The sequence below is a fragment of the Engystomops pustulosus genome, chromosome 2, assembly GCF_040894005.1.
Source record: "Engystomops pustulosus chromosome 2, aEngPut4.maternal, whole genome shotgun sequence".
In the NCBI taxonomy this organism is placed as follows: domain Eukaryota; kingdom Metazoa; phylum Chordata; class Amphibia; order Anura; family Leptodactylidae; genus Engystomops; species Engystomops pustulosus.
In genome coordinates, this window is record NC_092412.1 from 219660287 (window position 1) to 219686612 (window position 26326).

At 40.1% G+C, this 26326-nt stretch overlaps 1 protein-coding gene across 8 annotated transcripts in view; it reads left to right on the top strand.

Moving 5' to 3' along the window:
- The window catches only part of RAP1GAP2 (RAP1 GTPase activating protein 2), a 517296-nt gene that overhangs the window by 403737 nt on the left and 87233 nt on the right, over positions 1 to 26326 (top strand). For all 8 annotated transcript variants that reach the window (XM_072138202.1, XM_072138205.1, XM_072138206.1 and 5 more), the window contains one exon: positions 25788 to 25823. In XM_072138202.1, coding sequence (XP_071994303.1) covers positions 25788 to 25823 — 36 coding nt within the window. The remainder of the gene's footprint in view (positions 1 to 25787; positions 25824 to 26326) is intronic.

Here is a 26326-nt window from a genome sequence, read left to right on the forward strand (position 1 = left end):
CTGCCTGAGGCGAATATTAAAATGCTGCCCCCCCCTCCCTGTTAAGTAAATGCTGAAAACGTTACTAACAATTAACAACCCTACAGACAGCTCCCTGACACTGTGTGACTGACTACAGAATCTGGGAGGCATTAGTGGCATCTAGTACCTTATAGATGACAATCTCTTCCATCAGGAGGACTTTATTCCGGGTTCTCCAATCCATGAAGTATCACAGGTGAATTCATGGCCAGATATCTTCAGCTCCGTGCAGCATCTCCACCCGGCGTCCCTAAAAATACCACAGTCACTTACAGTATAAAGTCTCCTGGATAACAACACTGTGCTCCTAAATAATATATACTCCTCACAACACAACTGACCGCACGCTACCCCACATATAACACATCCCTTCATTATATAGGGATAAAATCTTGCCCCACATATACAGTCCCCTCCCAGCTTAGTAATATACTGTATCCCATATACAGCCCCTGCAGCTGAGTAATATACTGTACCCGATATACAGCCCCCCCAGCTTAGTAATATACTGCATCCCATATACATCCCCCCAGCTTAGTAATATACTGTACCTGATATACAGCCCCCCCAGCTTAGTAATATACTGTATCCCATATACACCCCCCAGCTTAGTAATATACTGTACCTGATATACAGCCCCCCCAGCTTAGTAATATACTGTATCCCATATACAGCTCCCCCAGCTTAGTAATATACTGTACCCCATATACAGCCCCCTCCCAGCTTAGTAATATACTGTATCCCATATACATCCCCCCAGCTTAGTGATATAGTGATATATAATATATACAGCACCCCCCAGTATAAAATAAGTATAGCCCCAAATAATATATATAGCGTCCCCACCCCCAGTATAAAATAATTATATCCCCAAATAAAATATACAGAACCCCCCCCCCCCCGCCCCTAGTATAAAATAATTCTGGCCCCATATAATATCTATAGCATCCCCCCAGTATAAAACAATCATAGCCCCAAATAATATATATATAGCATTCCCCCCAGTATAAAATAATTACGGTATAGCCCCAAATAATATAAAAATATATTGCATCCCCCCCAAATAAATATAAATATATATTGCATAGCCCCAAATAAAATACGTAGCATTCCATCATCCCCCCCCCCCCAGTGTAAAATAATTCTGGCCCCATATGATATATATAGCGCTCCCCCCCCCAGTATAAAATAATTATAGCCCCAAATAAAATACATAGCATTCCATCAAGCCCCCCCCCCCCAGTATAAAATAATTCTGGCCCCATATGATATATATAGCGCCCCCCCCCCCTACTATTAATTATTAGCCACATTTAATTAATTAAATACATGAAAAATAATAAAAATCATACTCACGTTCAGGCAGCTGCTCCCTCGGCGCGCGGTCCCGTCTTCACGCGGCTCTCCTGTGAGACGCGGCTCCGCAAAGTGACACAGGTGGCATGCCGTCATGACGCCTGTGTCACTGCTTAGAACGGAGCGACGCAGCTGCCGGAAAGGCGCTGCGTTGCTCCGCATATAAATCGCGCCTGTGTCTTAAAGAGACAGGCGCGATTTATTTAGCTGGTGGGCGATTCGGGCGTTAATGGACGCCCGAATCGCCCACTTTAGAGCGGCGAATTTTCGCCGCCCTTTACAGAGACCCGCATTCTGCCGCCTGAAGCGAGATTTTCATCTTGCCTCATGGCAGATGCGGCCCTGTCTACGTACTGTAGAGCCCAGTGTTCCTCCCCTTGCAGCCTCTAAACCTGACTCACACAAATATGACTGTTCTCTGCTGATTTTCACATGACTTTATATGGTAAATAGAAGAGATGCCACCTAAAAGACAGAAATCTAGAAATGACATTTCATACCCTACCTGAAGGGGGATAGTAATTTAATGGGGAAAAATCCAATGACAACTTTTAAATGGTCACTAACTTTTCAAAAAACTTTGCATAGATCAATAGTGCAAGAGAATAGTATAAACCTTATGATCTTATCAGAGCAAACTGTTCCCTTCGCAAAATACTTTCACTCTTATTATCTTCCATCCTCCCTCCCTTCCTGATCTGATTTTCATTTTGAAATTTCTGCTGAATTCTTTCTTGCTAGCGATGTAGACAGAAGTTTATTGAGGTGCCAGATTACATTGAAGCCCTCTGGGGGGGATTTTGGTTGAGTCATAGAAGCCAGTTTTCGATTTCTTACAGCCAACCTTGACTGAATTCTGCAATGTTAGTTAAAAAGTTAAGTATTCTTTAAACTTTAGCAGAAATTTGGGTCATTAATTCTATAATTCTCAGCAAGATCATTTTATCGGTTCATTTTTGGTCATTGGCATTCAGATAAATAAACCCACAGAACCCAACCCTTGTTTTCCTTTATAAATTGTGCGGATTGAATGGCAATTTCCTCTCCCCTTGGTTCCTGTTCATCAAGATTCTTTAGGAATCTTAAGAAAATAAACAGAGACATAAAATGTGATTAGTAATAAACCGATAGAACAGGAACAGTGTGAAACAAGCGGCACTTAGGAACATGTGTATACAGTAGTCGGTGTACTCGGTGGCGGTTGTAAACGGCTCGATCAATTGTTTTTTGTTCTTGCAGCCTGCAGCATGGTTTTTAGGTTTTGCATACAATGCCTCCTCTATTGTGACCTGCTGGACAACTTTATAGCACGGCTTTCCCTCTAACAGTCTCTAGTGTCAGGGCGGCACATTCCCTGCTGTGAAAAGTTGGTAATGATAATGTGGACTGTATTATGTTGTATTTTACAATATGAGGTTTTTTTTTTTTGTAAATTTGGATTTTCTACCCATGTAGAAGAAGAAAAGGAAAGGAAACCTATAATTAAAATCACTCAGAGATCCAAGTACAGTGACTGTGGTAATTTACTTCAAATTTTTTATCCACGTTCTTCTTTTTTCTAATATCAATTTTAAAAAATTATGCTAATTAGACAGTGCTTTGTGCTGTGCTGTAGCTTCGCGAGCTGTTACATAGAACAGGAGAACCTCACATCACCCTTAATCCCTTAGCACCTCCCCCCTACTGCATGTTGAAACTACCTGCTACCATGAGATTACAGCAGGTAGAGAAAGGGGTGAGTGCTGAGGGAGAAGAGGGTGAAGTTACAGCACGGAGGGGCTCAGGTAACGCCCACCATAGCACTTTTGTTTCCTTAGCATAATTTAGAAAGTTGATTTTAGAATGGAGGAGGCCATGGTTAAGAAGATTACCACAGTTATGGTGCTTAATAAATGCCCATGGTTTATCATGTTGGATTTTGATGCTAGATTTTTTTCCCTACCATTGTCTACCATCCCGGGATAATTGGAAGGGTCCATACACCTGATTTTCATTGGATGTGTATATCCAGCATAATCAATAATGATACTGGCCATGAAGATAAGGGCAATGTGAGTCGAATGCTCATGTGGCTACTAATAATATTTCCAAATTCCCTTTCCACATGCACACTCGGCTCATCTAAGGAGTGCTGGTGTTCTGATAGAGGAGAGGGGAGGAAAAAACTATTGAGGTCCAGTTGCTCGACCCTTCTACAACACACGTGAGCATTAGGAGGGATACAGTATTGTTCTCTACTGACTGTTTTGTAGAATCAGATTTACCGTCCATCACCATCATGACTGGTTAAGGATCACAGAGATCACAAATATTTAATAATTAAGTAATATACCGTTTCCCATGACTTAGTAGAAAATGATAATCTATGCAAATCACAATACACAAACGATCGTTAGACTGGAAAACTGTGAAGAGTCTGTGTGATATCTCCAGTGCTGTCAAAACACATTCCTGTAAAATGTAAAATAATGGCACTAATTGAATTAATGTAACTGAAAATATCACACGAGCTAATAATAACACAGGGAGCCTGACGGAGGAACCTTATTGGCACATTGTGTATCCTTATCATTCAGTGTTTCCTAAATAGGTGAAATTGAGGAGAATTTCATGATATTTATTTTTTAATTTTAAAGGGTTTTTAGGTTATCGCCTATTTGTAGGATATCAGTGCTGGATCCCCCATGATCACAAGAACGGGACCTCCGCTATCCGGAGAACAGGCATCCTGTTCTCACTGATGGGTGAAGCAGCAGGGAAAATGTGATCCATTCATTGACTATGTTAGTACAGGACACACCCATATAATTGAAGGCAGGGAGAATATTTGTCCAATGATGAGAAGAGGATCCTCATTCTCTCCATTCTCATGACCTGGGTAGGGGGGATCCACAACCACCCCCTTGTTATCCCCTATCTGGCGGAAAAACGATAACTTAAAAATTTGGGACAACCCCTTTAATCAAAAAAGAGCTCTGGTAAAGCTCTCTGGAGACTTTACTTTAGATCCTGCAATGATCAGCTGTTAGTTTCTGTAATGGAGTTTTATTGATAATCCTTGTTCCAATTACAGAACAAACTTGGACCAGATAAAGGAATAATAAAAATCCTTTGAACCCCTAGAGACCCAATAAAGGCAGTCCGCGAATTACCAGGTTCTTTGGGTTTGTTCTTAACTTTTTTTTGTATGTCAGTTTGTAACTTCTGTAAGTATGTAAGAACAAACCCAAAGAACCCAAAAATTTTATTTTGTCCCAGTGACAATTGGATATTCAAAATCTTGTGGGTATTTTATTATTCCTTTGTCCGGTCCAATATACTCTTTACTAGTTTGGTTTTCAGTCCTGTCTTTAAAATGGTGATATGTATGTGATATGATGATACAAAATACTTGGCAATTTTTTAAAACTGAACCTTCGGAGAAAGTTTAAGATAATTTGGCACAAAGAAAGTGCTGATTTTAATATTAATACAGGCAGTCCCCGGGTTACGTACAAGATAGGTTCTGTAGGTTTGTTCTTAAGTTGAATGTGTATGTAAGTCAGAACTGTATATTTTATAATTGTAGATTCAGACAATTTTTTTTTTTTGGTTTCTGTGACAATTGGATTTTTAAAAATGTTGGGTTGTCATAAGAACCAGGATTAACAATAAAGCTTAGCTGCAGACACATTTGATAACTGTTATAGCTGTTTATTGTAGCCTGGGGCTAAAGTACAGAAAATTACCAATAACAAGACGTCCGTTTGTAACTAAGCGTCGTCTAACTCCTAACTTCCCATATACGTGCACATAGGATAGGAGAGTACACAGCTGCCTGATACATCTGGCAGGGCTTGTTTTTTGTGTGTTGATCTCTGATTCCCTCTAACAAATGATGATGAGTTAGAATACCATCCAAGTAGAGTGCAGGTAGGGTGGACCAGCTGAGATAATTTGATTTGGCCAACTTTGATCTTTTATATTCCTTAACAATGGGTGCTGCTCTTTTATTGTATCCATCCCATGGCCCGAATGGATCTACAAGACTAAATAAGTCACTTCTACCTGGTCTATATCTAGTGAATGAAAGATATTGGCACAATGTTCTGCATAAAAAAACCTTGACTTGAAAAAACTTTACCTCGTTTTATTCGATGATAAAATTTTAATGATGGAGCATGCAAGTCTAAATAATTATGAAACCCCAGCGGCTCCTACGAAGGGACAGCTGGAAGCATTGTTTATATAGACTTCCCCATTGACTGACCCATTCTCCTGAATTTTTAAACACCTGATAACATGGAGTGCTCTTACGTGATAAATTTTATATGTGAATGGGAATAAAGTGCCATGTAAAACTGCGTGAGGATCATGGGAAATATCTATTGTCTGTTTTAAATTCAGAGATGTGATGGGAATATTTTATTTTTCAAAGAATATGTGTGATGGCAATAAAAATCATCACAAATAAAAATATAAGCCAACTGTCTGATGGTTTTCAATCCATGTTCAGTCATTGTAGTGATGTCTTATTTCTGTTTTCAGATGTATAACAGAACATAATGTTTGTCCTGCCTCAGAATCCAAAACTATTGCACTATTTGGCCTCAATGATCTATCATTGGAGCTTATGAGTCTGATGTATTCATGAGTGGTGCTCTCCTCCTCACTTCTCACTACCTCCTTCTACTCCTTTCAGTGATGATTGATTACTCTACAGTCTGTTAATTGCTATGATGAGGGGACAACAAGGTGGAAAGGTGCTTCCCTGATGAATACATTGGACTCATAAACTGCTGATTGTTCCAATTAGCAATCAATATATGCCCATGCTCATGTAGGAAAGAATTATCTTTGAAGTAGAAATATTTCAACCATAGCATCTACAGTGTATAGTGTATTCTTGTCCTACACTGATGTATTGGTAATCTGCATAGATATTGCTAAATGAAAGTCCCACATTGTATAAAGAATACAGCTGCTATGGGGAGCCCTTATCGAAGGTCAATATCCCTGAATGTCCCTATTTTCAGTGACCAACCAAAATTACAATGCATATGGTCTACTAGTTGGGTGGTCTTCTCAAAGAAGTAAGTCGAACAGGAAATCTGGTGTAGAAAAGAGGGCGATATTCTCGAAAAGGTGGTCATCTGCTGAGGTTACACTCTATAAGCTACACAAGTAGAGGAAATTCCTTATCTCCGTATCAAAGTTGCCCTTTAAATGGGTTAAATATTTACATCATGGATTATTTCTCCCACACAAAAATATATTAATAGGACTGATATAATTATCTTGTTCCATGACTTCCACAACTATTGGGAAGATGTGACCTTGTAGCAATATATATCCCCATGCAGCCGGCAGATGGCCGCATACCTATGCTTGGTACGTGTAGGTCTACAACCGTCTACTGAATTGTATGTTATATTTGTAACTTGTCTGCAACTTTAAATAGCTGCCAAGCAAACATATTGTTCCCAGCCAGGGCTTATTATACCATAGATGAAAGCGTATGTTGAAAAAGGTAGCCCCTCGCAACGCCTCATTACCCATGAACACCTTCACAGTGTTTTACCCAGGCTCCGAGAAGACCGATTCTTTAAAGAACAGCTTATATAATCACAGAAACAAAACTTATTCTGATGATTTTATTCCCTGGGGAATTTCTTTACTTATGCATAATTAAGCAGATGCTAAGATACTCTGTAACTAATTATTACAAAAATGATATTTTTACCGATGTGGTTTCTTGTGTTGTTCATTATGTTGATGGCAGGTCATACCGAGGAGACAGAGCATTGATAAATGGTAAGAAGGGTCCTGTAGATTCTTTAAAATCTCTAGACTCAAACTCTGTTGTATGAGGAATAATAAGGCATAATTTATCAGAGGTCTGTGGGGAGAAAACATACCAGATGGCGCCCGATTCTCAGAAATATTTGAGTAATCCAGTCATCATGTGTTAAATGGGTTGTCCAGTCACCACAAGTTATCTCTTATCTACAAGAGCCCTCAAATTACAAGAACAAGGGTCCTGGTACTCCAAATGAGTGGAGTAGCAGCCAAGTTCTGCTTTCATATATCTCCATCAGCACCACAGAGGTGAATAGAGCACGCTAGTGTATTTGGAACCAGCTGCTCTATTCAATAGGGGTACGAGTTCTCTTTTCGAAAGCTCAACATCAAATATACTGTCAGAGGTCAGGGTCAGTGGACCCTCTGAACCCATGTGGGAGGTGGTACTAGACGACACCTGGGACCGGAATCTAGGTGGCACCTGGTCTTCACCAGAGTCCACCGCAAAGCGGGATGGACTTGCTGCGGCGGGGTGCCACCAGGTCATTCCACAGGTGCGACTAGTAAAGTTCAGGCACAAAGTCAAGGCAGGCAGCAGAGATGCAAGGTCAAAGTTCAGATCCGGGGTCAGCAACGGAAGAACAGGACAAGAAAGGAACGGGAACACAGGAACAGGCACAGGAAACACAAACTTGCTTTCTCTTCTCACCATGAGCTCAAAGATCTGCCAGGAAATCCTGGAAATACAGAAGTGTCAGCGCCAATCATTGGTGCGCTGGGCCTTTAAATCTCCGAGTGCCGGCTTGGGCGCCCTAGGGAGCGGGAACGCGTGCATGAGTGGGCCAGGCCGGACGGGAGCAGGAGCGTGGAGAGGTGAGTTTGGAATGGGAGCCGGCAGCGCCACAGTGAGGGTCACAGGTGCACAGGGGCACAACATCATATGATGGATTATCCTGTAACTCTCCTATCTAATGTGTTTAGCCTTAACGGGGTTTTTTTAGATAAATTTTTTTGATAATAATAATATTATTTTGCATAATCTATCCATATAAACTGTAATCATCTTTATCCAGGACAATATATTGAACGCATAGCAACAAGAAAATATTTGGCACCCGCCATAAAACTTTCTTCTGTATTATGTCCAAACATAGATAGGTTCCAACACATGGTCGTTACGGGGTAGGGATGTTGAGCAGGGGTTTACAGTCGACAGCTGTTTCGCGCTGTCTGGCGCTTTCTTTGGCCTCCTCTATCCTTTTGACGAAAGGCTAGGTGCGAAGCGGCTGTCACCTGCAAACCCCTGCTCCCATTTCTACCCCGTAGCAACCATGTGTTGGAACCTTTCTATGTTTGGATGAAATAAAGAAGAAAGTTTTATGGTGAGTGCCGCAATTTTTTCTTGTTGCTATGCGATCGATATATTGAGTCTGGTCTCTATTGCGGGCTTAGCACCACTGGTACTCTTTTGAATACTATTGCTATCCCAGATGATAGTACCCCTGTTTTCATCTCTTCATTGACTATTTACCCAGGACAATCTTGCGCCAACTTCTAGGGGTAACCCGGTCTCTGTTATGGTGGAGACATTACAACCACTACATAATAAATTGAATTTTGATGACATATGGCACATCACTGCTGAGCCTGGCACAAAAATAGCATGTCCTTGCTCAGCCCTCTGATTGACTGCAGTGGTTTATATCGAACCCATATTGCTGAAAACAAGATGAATTGTATTTAAAGTGGGGGAACACTTTAAATACAATTCATCTTGTTTTCAGCAATATGGGTTTGATATAAATAAAAACATATCCCACAATTGTTTACATGGTTAAATCATACATTTTATCAATAATTGTACAGAAAATAACTATAAACTATACAGTATGTACTGAATGTACAGTCGCTGTCTGTATTGTATAAGCATTATTTGTGTCTAAATAGGAAGTGATTGTATAACACATAAATATGTAAAAAATAGCTTAGTGGCGCATAGAAATGTCAAGACACAGATACACTGCTGAGAAATTACATAACAGACGTCACTGTAAGTACAGCAGATAGAGTTGCCTGCAATCCCTACATATATAAAATCCTGTGCTTGAAGTCCCAAAATCTTAATGATGTGAGAAGTTCTATTCCAGGTTGTTGCGGGTGATAAGACCCCCACATATCACTAGGAGGAAAGAGGTCCCTTTGACTCTATGGCCAGTCCAGAATACCAGAGAATCCTCCAGTGGGCCCTAGCTCTAACCAAATATCGGACCACATAGACACAGCAGAAGATTATCTAATTTGGAGGCTTTAGGGTCTTTTTGGGAAATTATGAATGTTCAGCCCTCAGAATAATTTTGTTTTGTAAACCTAAGAAAACCCAGTCTGGCACTGCATCATAATGTCAATTGTGACAATTCTGCCCTTTTAACAATGGCCATTGTGACATCACAATTTCCATATGTGACAATATAACAACAGCCCATTCTGATGTCACAATGCTACACTTACGATACCGTATTATGGCATCTCTTCTCCATGGTGACAACACGCTGATTGCAATGCTGCCCATTGTGTCAGAAAAACGCCCTATTGTGACATCATGTCATTCGGACATCACAGTGCCCCAAGGTCACAATCCTCCATGTCCTATTGTGATTGTATCCATTGTGCTAGCACAATATCCATTGTCACATTACTTTGCTCTATTCTGACATCATAATAACATTTGACACTGTAACATTACCTCATTGCGACAATTCCCCATTCTGACATCACATTGTCCCAATTTAACAATTCCCCATGGTGATGTCACAATGTTCAATTGTTACATCACACTGGGGCTCATTTACTAAAGGCTTCGTGGCCTCACTTTCGCCGGGTTGCCCAAATTTTTCCATCTTGCGCTGAATTCCGCCAGGATTTTGGCGCACGCGATTGTGAAAGAAATCGGGAGGTGTGACCGTCAGAAAACCCGACGGATTAGGAAAAACCGTGGAATTTAAAAAACGATTTTGTGTCGCAAAATCAATCACTCAAATGCACCAGGAATAGGTTGGTGAACCGGCGAACCTCAGCAGCGACACCTGGTGGACATCGGGCGCATGACCTTAGTGAATCGCCGGAAGACTCGAATCCTCGTCGGAGAACACGCCGGGTAAGTAAATGTGCCCCACTGTCTCCTTTTATAAAAATGCCCTATTGTAGCATCAAAATCCCATATTGTTACATTGCCCCGTTATGACATCACAATGCCCCTCTGTGACAATACCCAACTGTACTACAACAATGCTGCATTCTGACACCAAAATGCTCTGTTGTGACAATGCTCTTTTGTGATATTACATCACCTCATATTATGATTACAATGCCTCATTGTGACTTCTCCCCATTGTGACGTCGCAACAGAGTGGGACTTACCCACTAGAGTAAAAGAGGATCCTCCGGTGGGTCCAGGTTCTTACCTTATACTGGTCTAAATCCTGTTGAATAATTAAGGATGGACACCCAAAATAGGAACCCCAGTCCAATGTTAATGGTGAAGAAGTAGTTTTCCACAAATTAGAGTTTGATGATAGCCCATTTGGCGTGGTAAACAGCTGTACATGGACGAGCGTAGAATGGAAGAGGAGATTTGCGTTGTCACCCTATACAGGCTATCCTTTTTTTAAAGTGGATATATGGGGGCTTATTTTTTTGCTGGATGAGATGCACTTTTCAGGTACATCATTTTGGGGCATCTACATCCTGATGAAATTTTATTAATTCTTTCATCAATATTTTATTTTTATTCTATGGATAACCACGATTACGGCAATACCCCATTTCTATTGCTTTTTAATTTGTTCCTAATTTTACTGAATAAAAACTAATTAAAAAAAAATAGCATCACCATCTTTTTGGACTCATAACTTTTTTTACTTTTTGGCTGACAAATCTATTTATGGGCTTATTTTTTGAAAGAGTTGTTCTTTTTAGCTGTCTTATTGGGGGGGGGGTCATTTTTTAAGGTTCTGATGAAAATGTGAATTAGACTAATCTGTAATTCTGTTTCCATGAGTCCACCATGACAATATAATCATCTGGTTTTATACTCACATTTTTATGTTTCTTTTGGAATTATATTTCTACATGGATTTTACTAATCATGTGCATCAAGTAAAAAATCTATATTTTTCCACCGGAAGGATTATGTGCATTTACCGGTTATATGAAGGGTTAACTTCTTTATCTGCACACAGTAAAATACTGATAAGGTTTCTCCTACATGCTCAATGTCATAGAGGAATATCCTTGTTTTCTTTTCTTGGGCACATTTCAGTATGAGACTGGTGAGTGTTACTTTACTTTATTCCGACTTTTTGTGTATTTCGTGTTAGTTCCTGTCATGTTTGGTTTGCAATGAATTGTCTGGTTCCAGTACATTAAGCATGATGACTTTATTGAGTTGCTAACTAAATGCGCCCAGGACGAAAGGAACTGGACACAAACGTTTCCACCGTGCAAAATCTTGGTGACACTCTCATGGAAGGACGTGGATGAAACTTTATTTTTGTGATTTGTTTTTAGGTTACTGCCTATAACATAGATGTGTTTGTTGTATGTACGGATCTCCATATTCTGCTATTTGGATGTAGTATAATTTTGCTTTGGTTTATGGTGTATTACTATGCTGTAGCTGTTATGCCGGTTTATACACATAAGATTAGGATTGCCCAGAATGCAAACAATTATTCATATATCGGCTTTCATGTAGTAAGGTTCACACTGTCATCGAGGCTGACTAAACTAACAGGTCAACAACATAGAGTAAGACGTGCCGAAGTCAATTGCCGGTAATGGTGGATCCTACCCTACACATAGTATGAGCGAGTATAATGGTAAAACTGAATTAGATGAAATTATAAAAATCTCTTTATATTGCCAGCTCTATTACACAGTCCTCAGCACACCATGTGCATAAGGTCTTTGTTTGGAAGTCAAGAAGTAAATTTAGCCTTGGATAAAAATGTCTCAAATATCTAAGTCTATAAACAACTTTATTATAGAGATAATTTTAGGTTCAGGTTCACAAAATTGAAGGCCTCTTCATCTATACACACAGTTAAGTAGGGGGTCACTTAAGACCCTGTACAATCAGTTTTTGGTTATAGAAAACTAACAGAATAGGAACCAACCCCGAGTTGGCCACTGCCCAGAGAACAGCACTAGACTTTTGTCTACATTCTCTGATGCCAAAGCTGGTCGTTGGGGTCCTAAGTGTGGGACCCTTAACTCAGTGTCGGACCCCCACTTGTGTGAAATTCACAATTTAACTCTGACTTTCACTTTAGAGGGAAGAAACATTTATAAATCATGTATTAATGTGTGCCCAATACTGAAAGGGCAAGTAAATTATATGAAGCCAAGAAAAATAGATGCTACTGATAGATGCCATATCAGAAAACTGTAGGCTGTAGTATTGTACATGGTAGTCTACAGACAAATAAACCACAAGGAAATATTGGAAAACCTTGTGGAATCTCATCTAGAACTCTGACCATTAATACATGAATTAATGTAAGAAACAATTAGATACTTTAAAGTAATTATTGTATAATTTAAGGGAACCTGTCATTAGGAGCCCCGCTCTATAATTGGCTGTCCATCAGTGCTCTTTCCTCCCATCTTCAATAGGACGAAATGGAAAAAACAGGGTAATGTTTATTGTGCGCATTACACTTTCTAATCAACCAATGTATTTCTATTATTATAGCGATCATTAATAGAAATACTATATTAAAGGGAAGCTGTCATCAGGAGCCCTTTTTCTGTCTCCCCTGTGCACCCATAGAGAATAGTGTGCACATAACCAAAGTGTTTTTATAATAAAACTGGCTTTTTCAGATAAAAAGAAAAGTTGTATAAAAGTTTACCTTTCTCTCTACAGAGCAGAGTCCCATGGGAGTTGCCAGTGAGAAGTGGTACCCCCCACCCCCCTTTGGAAACTGCTCCGTCATGTGTCTATTTTAAACTTTAAAAATGCCCATATCCTATTTGAAATAGATGACAGCATGACAACGGTTTCCCGAGAGTGGGAGGTGGAACTGCTTCTCACTGGCCACTCCCATGGGACACGGGACACTGCTCCTTCCTCAGAGAGGAAGGTAAACTTTCATCTTATTTTTCTTTTTATGGGAAAAAGACAAAAAAAAAACACTTTTGTGTACACTATTCTCTATTGCGACATGAGGAGCTAGAAATAGGGCTCCTAATGACAGGTTCCCTTTAATAGTATTTCTATGAATGCTAGAAATACATTTGTTGATTAGAAAGTGTCATATGCACAACTGTATGCAAAAATCGCCCATAAACATTACCCTGTTTTTCTAATTTTTGTCCGGGTGCAGACAGGAGGAGTGAGTGCTGATGGACAACCAATTATAGAGTGGGTTATATTGCTTGGTGGGTTCACCGTGACTGCACTCAAAAGACCATAATTTGTGGTGCTAGCTCACAGCCCCCAAATATGGTTGTGTGCATGATGCCAACATGAATCAAGATTTTTGGTATGTTAATATTTCTTATATTTCTCTCTCCATTTAGGGTGGGTAAATAAATCTGGGGGTGGATTGGTGGTTAGATAAATTAAGCTGTGTCTAAATACTAAACATAGGAGACCATGTATACTATAGGATATTGGGTTCTTTAGCTCAAGTGGAGGTGTCCTTGACGACTCACAAGTCCTACGTTTAGAGTTTGATAGATGACAATATGTGACCTGGTTCCTGTTCATTACCACTGGCCCACCTTTTCATTTTTTTAACCCATTATACACCAGGAAAGATAACCAGGAGCAGTCTATGACAGTCTGCCTCGATTAAAAGCAGGTTTCAGTAACTTGAGAATTAAGAGAACCTTCAGGCTGTCTGTACAGGAATATGCCACAAATCCACTTTGTTATTTCCACCGTACGAGTACATGGTTAATGTTATTAAGATTCTTTCTTCATAGACTGGGCACAATGTCAAATGCATTAGTGGTCCGGCTTTTCATGTTTTACTTGGAAACTTATGTGTTGTTACAGTCGAGACTGTGTCTAAAAATACAACCTGTGCTTATTAAACTATTGTATATGCACCTTATTATGATGGGAAGCATTCTTATCCCAAATAGCCATTGTTTGTTAATACCGATGTAGCAGAGCTGAGTTTATTTCCTGCCCTATACAAAAATAAATGTGCAGTCATAACCCCCACACAGGGGCACTGACTGAGATTATTTTATTTGTTATTTAATACACTGCACTACTTGTAGTGCTCCCTATGCTTCCACTTAGTCCATGTTCAACCAGTTTCTATCCTGCCTGTTAGTGGTAGGGATAGACTATGATACACAGCTTTAAAGGAAACCTACCATTTCAAATGGTCGGTGTAAGCTGTAAACACCGAGCACCAGATCAGGGTGAGCTGGTGCCGGTGCTTAGTTTCGTTAGTGTTAAAACCGCGGTATCGCGGTTTTAACACTTTTTAAACTTTATAGCATAAACTGCTTCGGCGCTGCGTGCGCACGATCGTGTGCGCGCCTACATAGGAAATGCCGCAGGCGTTGCGCGCGCACGGTCGCGCACAGCCCCCAAAGCGGCTTCTGCTATAAAGTTTAAAAAGTGTTAAAACCGCTATACCGCGGTTTTAACACTAACGAAACTAAGCACCGGCACCAGCTCACCCTGAGCTGGTGCTCGGTGTTTACAGCTTAAACCTACCATTTGAAATGGTAGGTTTCCTTTAATAGTAAACTTGGCTTCTTTCTCCTATTGTGAGCAGTGTATCTGAAAGCCTTCTGCACTCTATCCACCTCAGACAGATCAGGAGGCTAATAATTAACTATTTTCATACCTAGATAATATTTCCATTCATAATTCGTATCCCTGAGAAGATTATACTATGCAGTGACTGTCTTTAAAGAGTCAAGTCATTATACTTTTCATGTTCTTTCATCTCTCAGTTGTCAATGGATACAGGGCAGAAAGATACTTTTTTACAAACTGCTTAAATAAGGAAGAATGACAGATAAAAAACAAAAGCACAGGGCCATATGTCTTTAATAAAGTATATTACAAAGTTTACTATTATTATCTGCACAGTTCATTTATGCCATTTTGTTGAAAGCTTAGTTACACTTTAAAGATGAGCTGTGTCAGATAATCATTAATTGGTGGGGTATTGGTGAATGGTAAACTTAATTCTAGTGACCAGAGCCAGGCAGATGCTGCTAAAGCAAATATAATTATGGGATGCATCAAGAGAGGAATAGATTCTCATAATAAAGACATAGTTTTGCCCTTATACAAATTTCTGGTCAGGCCACACATGGAATATTGTGTACAATTTTGGGCACCAGTGTATAAAAAAGATATACTAGAACTGGAACGGGTGCAGAGAAGAGAAACCAGGATTATAAGGGGAATGGGGGGATTAGAATACAATGACAGATTAAAAATTTGGGGTTATTCAGTTTGGAAGAAAGACGACTGAGGGAAGACCTCATTACAATGTACAAATACCTGAACGGACAGTACAAGGATCTCTCCAAAGATCTTTTTATACCTAGACCTGTCACCAGGACACGGGGGCATCCTCTACGCCTAGAGGAGAGGCAGTTATACCATCATGATAGACAGGGGGCATCCTCTACACCTAGAGAAGAGGCGGTTCTACCTTCGCCATAGACAGGGGGCATCCTCTACACCTAGAGAAGAGGCGGTTCTACCTTCACCATAGACAGGGGGCATCCTCTACACCTAGACAAGAGGGAGCCCTAGCATCAACATCGAAAGGGGGCATCCTCTACACCTAGAGGAGAGGCAGTTCTACCATCTCCATAGAGAGGGACTCTTCACTGCAAGAGCAGTAAGGCTTTTCGCCTCCTCTATGCCTAGAGGAAAGGCAGTTCTACCATTACCATACACAGGGATTCTTCATTGTAAGGGCAGTGAGGCTTTTGGCCTCCTCTATGCCTAGAAGAGAGGCGGTTCTACCATTGCCATAGAAAAGGGGAATCCTCTACGCCTAGAGGAGAGGCAGTTCTACCATCACCATAGACAAAGGTTCTTGATCGACTTGCGTCTTTTTCCAGCCTTATATATTATGATACTACAAGTCATCCAACCTGGCACCAGCACAGTTAATCTGGATACTAGCATTGGATCTGTCACTAATGGCCACTATATATAGGGAATGACTCTGTAGATCAGCCATCTTTACCTGAAGTGAACTCGGAGTACTTGGGAATTAGACACCATAATGTGGATAAATAAAGATGATGAATGCTTTGTTGCATGGGGTAAAATAGTATCCATGTGTTCAGCAATGCATCACACCATAGACAACAGTATAATGATGGCAGTGGTTGCCTGCTAGAATCCAAGTGCAGATGTGTGGGAGGTGGATTCAAGGTGAATAACATTTCTATACGTGTATAAAGAAAGGCTCTTAACTACTGCTCAATAGAAAGGTTACATTATTGTTTGAGAACTCCACTCTTCAATATGTTTTATTATTGTATGTGGCTTTTCTAATCTGCGTTCCCTCACTAAGCATTGATCGGGACAGACTAATTGTTGACTTCATGCCTCAGGCACTTGCAGACTCTACAGGAATTTACTGTAACTACTTACAATATGTTTCTTTTGTAGTCGTTTGTCATCCTTGGATTTCCTTCTTAAATGTCTATGATATCTTCCTTACTTCCCAGCACTGGTGAGCAGGATAATTGTCAATTAGTTTTACTTAATTTTAATTGTGAAGTGAGTAGGTAGATTGTCTTAGGGAACTGACCAATTATAATAATGGTTTCTTTGGCTTCAGCATAATAATGGCTCCGAAAATCCAGCAGGAGACAACTTATTTTAGAAATGACTTCAGAATTAATTACTTGACCTATTTGGTTTATTGACAAATATTCTATTAAACTAGTCATTATATATTTCATGGATGAGCAGTAATAACAAAGTTTCCAATGTAATGTAAACAAATTGCAGCAAGCCCCTATAGAGGTCTATTGCTTACGGTCACAGGGTGACGGCCGTGCCGCAAAATATAGAGCAGGCCCTATTCCTGCCCCTATTGTAGAAATGGGCGGTGCTCAACCACCCATTTCCACCTGGCCAAAACGGGCTGCAAACTTTCCTGTTTGCTGCCTCGTTACTTTCAATTGTGTGTATGAGGCCTAACACTTGTACCACCACTGATCTAGCTATAGAGCTCTGGATTTTATTTAGTGGTCGACCAGTCATGGTAGTTTAGGTCCTATTCAGCTGAATCAGAGTGAAGCTGTAGACCACTACACAGATGCCAGTCCTATGCGTCCTACTCTTTTCATGACGTTCGTTCCGGAGGTGGCATTGAACAACATTTGTCACAATAGGTCATTAATATCTAAACTTTGCATACATCTCCCTCTGCAATCACCAGACCAGTGCAATGGCTGGAGAATTCACCCCAGCCATTCCACAAGCGTCAGAAATAAGCTGTAATCTTGCTGAAGAATTGGGCGGAGTTCTACCTTATACAATGCAATTGTACCATGAACCGCAGCCAATAAATGGCATGTTGTGCATTCGTTGCCGCTGCAGATTTTTCTGCAGTGTGTGAATGGGATTTGGTTAAACCTCATAGAATAGACTGCTACTCCACAAAATTTTGCACAAAAAATAATTTAATACCAGGAGAGTAATGTTTTTTTTGTACCAACTAAAACTTAGACTTGAGTTGAGCCTCATATCTTAGGCAGCACCACCTGGAGCAAGATGGGGGAACAACATCAGGGGCAGTTATCTGCTACAAAGCAGGACTTAGAAATACTGGGGCACATTTACTTACCGTCCCGTCGTGGTCCCCGCTGTGCATTGTCTGACAAGGATTCGGATCTTCCGCGATTCACATAGCTTGTGCGCCCAATTTCCTGCATCCATCGCTTCCCCCGCTGAGGTCCGCTGGTGTTCACCTTCTTCTTCCTGGTGCATGTGAGTGCTGATTTTGCTACACAATTTGTATTTTAAATTCCACAGTTTGTCCGAATCAGTCGGGTTGTCAGACGGCCACGCCTCCCGTTTTGTGTCGCATGAAAGCCGTCGCCGATGCGCCACAATCCGATCGTGTGCGTCAAAAACATGGGGCAATTTGCCGCAAAAAGGAAATTTCGGGAAACACAATAGAATGTGCCCCACCGTCTTTTCACATCTGATGTCAGCAAAGGTGTTAGACACTGCATGGAAAACCCATTTATAAAAAAAAAATAACCTGATACTTTACTATTGGATGGGGTGGGGAGGGCCCCGCTCTATAGCTTGCCTCAGACAGCAGAGAGTTTAGGTTAACCTTTGGCGGTCAAGTGGCTTTGGTTCATACGGCTTCTGCTATGTCGAATTAAGTTCTCTTTGTCTCTTTGACCTTTGAAACTTACATTGAGACTTCCATAGATATAGGAAGACATTCAGTCCTCGCGATAAAAAGAAATGCCAGGAAAGCCAACAGGTCGTCCTTAAAAATGCAGCAAATTATGCAAATATTATGTGATATATTTGTTACAATTTATAGCAGATTCATCCTCTGTGATGAATCCTCTCTTTGTATAAAATCTTCATGATATAGCTTCATTACTGGGAAGTCCAAGTTCTGAGCTTCAGACCTTGCGAGGCTCCTTTTCCAGCGACAGGGCTGAAAATAGTTAAACTTCTAAGAATAATCGTAGGGATAATTTTATACTTAACTGCACTCTGGGCACGGCAGAGGCTGCATCAGGGCGATGCTCTGGATTTAGTAAATTACAGAGATGGCTTAGCAACACTTAATCTATTAATTATCTAGATCTAGATATTAGCCAATCTTCTCATGAGTCTATCACACAGATATTTTAATGTGAACCTATAACCTTGTGCAGTCCATGAATATTTATGAACATTTGGCCCATGAATTCTTATGAGGCGTAGAAAAGATTCTCCTCCATTCTGTGTTTCAGTTACATAACTACAGCAGTTCATCACTTTATGGATTGAATGTAGATGGAGAAAAACTCAGAAATGACTGGATCCATTGTACATGAGTGACAGATCCTCATTAGGATTGAGGAGATTGTACTGTGTGAAGTTATTATCCCAAAATTAATGTGAACCCAAAAGTAGAAAATATAATGAGCTCATTTATATCTGCAGGGCAGCAAGAGGGGCTTTGGTTGCTATTTTACATGTTCTAGTTTAGCAAAAAATATAAAATTTTTCCTAAACTTGCTTGTACAAAGCTTGGCAGCAATCTAAATCATGTTGAATATGTTTAGTACTTAGGTTATCTCCTACCTGAAATGTAGTACAGAGTTCTTTTTAACAATTCAATATTTCAACATGTGTAGATTATTTCTTTAGAACAAAAAAAAGAACTTCTAAACAATGTAATTTTATTTCTTTGTTTTTTAATTTTAAATTCACGATACAACCCATCAATAGATCCTAAGTGGTGTGTACACCATCAACCATGGTCAGATTTGCTCATCAAGGTTACAGACACCCCCCGACAAGTCCAAAATCTCACCATAAATTTATAGGACCACTAGAGTATCAGTATTTTGTCTGGTGTTCAATGCTCCTACATAGTTGCACAACCCGAGTAATAATTCCAGTGTTATGTAACCAGAGTGCATCTGAGGCATATCTCTGTTGTTGGTTTATGGATATGGAAAACTCCCAGGGGCCAGGGCTAGGTGGGGAAAAATAAAGAACACATACAGCTCCGTGTTCCCATGTTGTTCTGGTATTTTTGGTTTTTGGGTCTTCCCTTGACCAGGGGGTTCCAGGTTTCAGGGGGTCACAAGACCTGCTGCATCCAATGAGTTGCTTTCTTGAACCAAGGGAAAACCCTGGAAAATTGATGTCCCATGGTCCAGGAGGCCACTCATTGGATGGAGCATATTCCTTGACACCCTTGGAACTTCCAGTTGGACATAGACCCAACATCCCTTTTATTTGACAGCCCACATTCCACAGTCCAGCAGAACTTAGTGCTGGCTCAGTGTGTAGATGAAGCAGAGGCCAATCCACTTCCCTTCACTGTATATTGGAGGTGGCTTGGAATGACGTACCCCGGTCTGTGGGATATCAGTCAAGCCTGGAAGGCGCAATCCAACAAGTTACAGAGTGTTTGGATTCTAAATGTTCCTAAAATATTCCCTGTACATGTTTTTCATAAATTGAAATGTCTGTGTTGGTCATTAGAGAAGACTCTAGAGCAGTTTGCTTGTATTTATATTATGTCTGAACTGTGCCGTGATAATACAAAAGTCCATGTGAACACGTATGGTACCGATGTTGATTGAAACCTTTAGAAGAAGTATTGGTTCAAATTTAGCTTTTTTAGACAGAAAATGATTCTAAATACATATTACTATGATCCTATATGATATGAAGCTTGTGCATATGTCATAAACAGTACATTTTTAGGAATATATATTGTGCTATATATTTCTATATGTCGCTTCTCTTTCCAGAATTGTTATTGCTATCGCTGTGACAACCACCATTCATAGCGCCACACATGTTCCCATGAGAGCATTAATCCAGCAATTAAAAGCCAGTCCCTCCGCCACTAACATAGATTGTGCTATAGTTTGATGTCTTGTCCATCAAAACCACGGGATATGCTCTTAATCACTGAGCAGGAAACCATTATGTCTTATATAAAAGGAAATGTCACATGGCAGTTGAATAGACACATGTTTTCCCAGTGGCTATCAGTTCTTTGTCTGGATTTCATTCTCCGTCTTCCCATCATACACCCACATCTCAGCATCTATCACTTGTTCGCTTTGTGTTTGTGCAAATAGACGTAAAGAGAAGGGAAAAAAGCAGCGTGCAGTGTTTAAGTGCGCAGCTACAAGTCATGTTTACTCAATCCCCTCCTTGTAGATTTCAACTAACACATTCAGCATTTTGCTATGTAAGGTGCAGTTCTAGGGAGAAAATAATATGTTTTCCTCAGAGTAAAGTCTTGTCAGGAGAGAGAAAATAGAATATGTGATTTGCCAGGATCCTATATCATCAATAGCTGCAAACAGGGGCCGACAAGTACCTGACCACAGGAACCAGTTAGACCATTCACGAGTCTGTAGGACTTTTAGATAGGTTCAACCATTCCACCATTCAGACATCAAAAGAAAATGATAGCCCAGGATATAAAGAACATACAGTTCAATTGTGTGCAATTGACCTGAGGTTTTCTAAAAGGTATTATTGGGCGCAAATGTCTGGCCGGGAAGGTCTCCAATAATATAAGGTTGTCTGCAGCCAAATTGTATTATTTATACAAGTAATCCGGAGGGAATGGCTACATCTAGGGATAAAATCTCCAAGGAATTATGTAACAGTATCATACAGTAATAGGATCAAGAATTTCCGCATATGCACAATTCTTCTGTCAGCACCCAAGAAGATGCTCGAAACCTATAGGGGGTTATTTATCGTTAGGCAGCCCCTTGGTTACAGTTCTTCGTATGTCTATTTTTAGAGGTTCTCTGCCCATCAGATTAATTTACTGGACTTTAAAGAAAGCGGAAAGTGGAACATTGTGCAGTAAGTTGTATTTCTCCTCCGTAGGTATATAGATGTGAAAATACAAAAGCCACAACCGCTTCTAAAAATTTTAGTAAAGCCTTAATCCATGGGGCAGCCTCGGGTGACCCAAACATACACAATGGGGCAGATTTACTTACCCGGCCCATTCATGATCCAGCGGCGCCTTCTCTGCGGTGGATTCGGATCCGGCTGGGATTCACTAAGGCAGTTATTCCGCCATCCACCAGCATTGGAACGTGCTGGAGTTCACCGAGGCCGGCTGAGTGAAGGTAAGTGCAAGCTCCGCGACACATTTTCCGTTTTTAAATGAGGCGGTTTTTCCGAATACGTCGGGTTTTCGTTCGGCCATGTCCCCCGTTTCCCGGGTGCGAATGCCGGCGCCGATGCGCCACAATCCAATCGCCAAAATTCCGGGGCAATACAGGGAAAATCGGCGCAAATCGGAAATATTTGGGTAACACGTCGGGAAAACGCGAATCGGGCCCTTAGTAAATGACCCCCAATGGGTATTGTGATATATATAAAGACAAGAGTCGGGGCTATAGCTAGCTCGAAAAAAAAAATTCCAGTTGGGCGTTCCAATTCATGGAAAAAAGTACAGGCTTTTTTATAATCTGACTGAGGATGAGCCCGGTCCAGGTCTCGAAATGCACATTGTTTTTATAACACATTTTTAATGGGTTTTTACTTGTTTTTAGCATTTATCTTATTAATAAACAAGCCTATACTTTTTTCCACGAATTGGAGATTTTGTAATTGCCGTTTCTGTAACCCGGGGACCGCCTGTATTAGAGTATAGAGACTCAATTTAGGCCCTGCATTAAATATTCATGTGCAAAAAGAATGGTATGTAGTCCTTGTAATTATGAGAACAATCTTCTAAAGAGGTGTTCACCTACCTTGCACCCTTGCACCGTTTTTTATAAAACTGAACTTGTTCCCATGGTCCCAAGCTAAATCTCAGTTCACACATGCATCAGGGGATTCTGTTACACCCTCCATTTTAGGGGAGCATAACAGAAATTAGGAACGGCAAGGCTCCATGCACCTTTCGATCCCCGTTGACTTCAATTTACGGAATGTATGGTTGTCTTCCATTACAATTAAAATAACAGAAAGACACTGGCTGCTGTATTTTTTTTTTCAGCCATTTCATAACGGAAGGGGAAACGCATGTGTGAACTGAACCTAACTCACATAAACCAGACATATTCTCTTAGGCCTACCAGAGGACTACTTTCTTAGAAATTTCATGTGAAATCACATATTGTTGAGGTTACAGGATTATTGTAAAACATTCTCATGAAATGACAATGTCCTCTACAAGGTTAATGCCACATGTTAACGTCTGGTGGCTTATACACCATTCAGTAGTGAGCAAATATTTATTTCCATATAGGATGTTTGAGTGTTTGAGCTGATCCTCAGGACTGCTGGAAACTCCCAACAGCTAATCTTTAGTTAGAAAAAGCAAAACAAGTGAATCAGGCAAAACGTTTTTATAAAGAACAAAGAACAAAACTATACAACTGTAGCAGTTCATAGATCAGAATATTGGAGACCTACACATGGTCTACAGCCGTATTTTATACATTACACTGTCATATTATCATATTATTTTCAATTTCATGTCATTCCTCTACATTTTAGAAAGAATGGAAGACAAAAACATTGTAACTGACAAAAGCTAAACCGTAACATGGAACAGCCGGCGGCGCAGGGGTACCACCATCTTGATTGCGATCAGTCACCATGAAAGCCTGGAGTCTAAACGACACTGTAGGAATTGTCATTAAAGTAGGATGTAGCAGAAAGGAAAGTTGTAATTGGACGAGTTTTTGGAGTGGTTTTCCCCTTATTGTTTTTTATTTTTCATTCAGCGTGTGGAATGGATATGTTGGATGGTCAGTTCATATCTTTCTTAGGTCTTCAGTTATTCCCTTCTTTCATTTTGATCCAAAAACAGGAGTGGTCTAACACATGAGAAGAATTATGCCAGCGCTCGTGCTTCGGTGTATGATAGAAACCTGACCCCTTCGGTGTCACCTGCTTAATCCTTCCAAGGTATTCAGCAGGTGGCTGCACCCCAAAAATAATGCAAATTTTCAAGGTGAACATTGAACAGTGAACATGATACCTTACCTCCGTAGAGTATATGATAAGACTTGCACCCGCTCCAGGTTTGGGCTCACAATAAATGAAGGAAATAACTGAAGACAGAGATGTGAGCTGGTCCATCCAGAATCCTGCTTCCTGAAATTGCTGGTTTATGTAGCTGCACGCTTATGAAGATAAAAACATTTTGTTATGTATCAGTATAGTAAGAGAAGCAGTGAAACTTTGAAAATCATTTTTGGTTGCAAAGGTGACAACAAATGTGGCTGCACTTCATTGTGGGTTATTTATCTTAGAATTGTATCTATTATTTTCTTTTCTTTTTGTGACTTTTTGGCACATATGCATACCCGTATTTTTCGGACTATAAGACGCTTCTTACTATAGGACGCACCCCAGATTTAGGCTTCCAAAAAAAGGAAAAATATATTTTACACCAATTAAAATATCCCTGTTGGTCGCACTAAAGCATAGCATACACAGACATACATTTACACACTCAACTCTGCATCATTCATCCACATACACATTCAACTCTGCATCATCCATCCACATACACACTCAACTCTGCATCATTCATACCTATACACACTCAGCTCAACTGTACACACTCAACTTTGCATCACCTATACACACTCACACAGAACCACACACACATATACACACACACACATACTTCCCCCATTTCCCTTCTTCTTATCCTGTCCCAGTGCAGCATGGCAGTATGAGACCTGTGGTGATGTAAGAAGCATGTGATCAGTCACATGATGCTGACATCACCGCGGGTCCTGTAGCTGTAGGTAGAGAGCAGTACGGAGGCTCCTCTCTGGGAGATCGGGTGCAGCTCTATTTCAGGGCATCACCCGATCTCCCTTACAGCGGTCATGAGGGTCTGGCAGTGCTGGATCCTTCTGACCTCCGGACTATAAGATGCAGGGACTTTTTAGCAAGATTTTTTCTTGCTAAAAAGTGCGTCTTATAGTCCAGAAAATACAGTATTTGCGCCTAAATTTGCGACTTTTCCATTCTCCTAGCAACGTTAGCTGCGCAAGAATTTTTCAGTGATGCGTCTGATATATCATTAAAATGTAGATGTGGACGTATGAAAAGGCCTCAATGTTAAAAAGTTGCAAATAAACTCCAGGGGTACGAAAAACTTTCGAAGGGATGACAGAAGAGTTTGCGACTTTTATCCCCTTTTAATGAAAAGTCACAAAAACTCCAAAGACTCCACCGATTTATCAACCTCTAAGATAAATCAGTCCAAAACCTGGAAAAACCAAAGAAAAGACCGAACAAATGTCCTGACTAAAGATAAATGACCCCCATTATCTTTGTTTCTGAAAAATGAAGATTATAGTAACTGAACAGAATATGAATAAATACGTAAAAATACATATAAATAAATATAAATAATAATATAAAATATTCAATAGTAATAATATATACCATAAATACATTTCAAGTGAACAACCCCTTTAAGATCCAATTCTCTGCATGATCTCCTATCATAGTGGAGCCAGTGGGCACAATGGCGCTTTTTCATTTGCTTCCAAATCAAAAGCCTAGAAGATGTAAGCCACAAGTCTTTCTCTCCTTGTGTCCCTTTACGCTTGATGTTGTGGCTGTGCAGAAGTATCTCTGTGAGACTGAAAGATCACAGGGGGGGGGGCACGCCAGAAGCTTTTTTTTGTACCCTGCAGCATTGTGTAGTGATGTTGTATTGTGCCAGGTAGTTCATCTTTCCTACAGGTCTCAGATGTAAAAAGCTAAATAAGTAATATCTGTCTTTAAATAAGAAAACACCAGTATTAGGAAAGTTTCTGATTTAACAAGCATTGAAAAATTTCTTGGATTGTCACTTTTTAACAATGTCATATGTTTCCTTTAAATTAGTTTCTTTTCTTCTTTTCAGTCGGCAGAGTTTTTCGAGATGCTGGAAAAAATGCAGGTGAGAAAAATACTTCTCTTCTCTGATAAATACATATGTAATACATATATAGGGCACTGACATGTTAGATCTAATACCAGAATCGTGAGTTAATCTTTGCAAATTCCTGTTTGATATTAACCCTTTTGAAACTGTATTCTTTTTTCCTTTTTGCTTTTCCATTTTTTCCTCCCGTCCTCCCAAAAGCTATTGCTATTTTTTTTTTCCATTTACAGAGCTGTGTAAGGGCTTGTTTTCAGCATAACAAATTGTGATTCATAGAGTTACCACTTATTTTTTCATGCAATGTACTGGGTAGCTGAAAAACTGTGAAATTGACCAAAAATAGGCACTTGGGCCATTTTCTTGCATGTTCTACATTTACAATTTTCACTGTGAGCTCCAAAAGACAACTCCCCTTAATTCTTTGGGTCAGTGTGATCATGTTGATATCAAATTTTATAGGTTAGATTATGTTTTAATACATTTAACCTCTTGAGGTCGCAGCCCTTTTCGATTTTTGG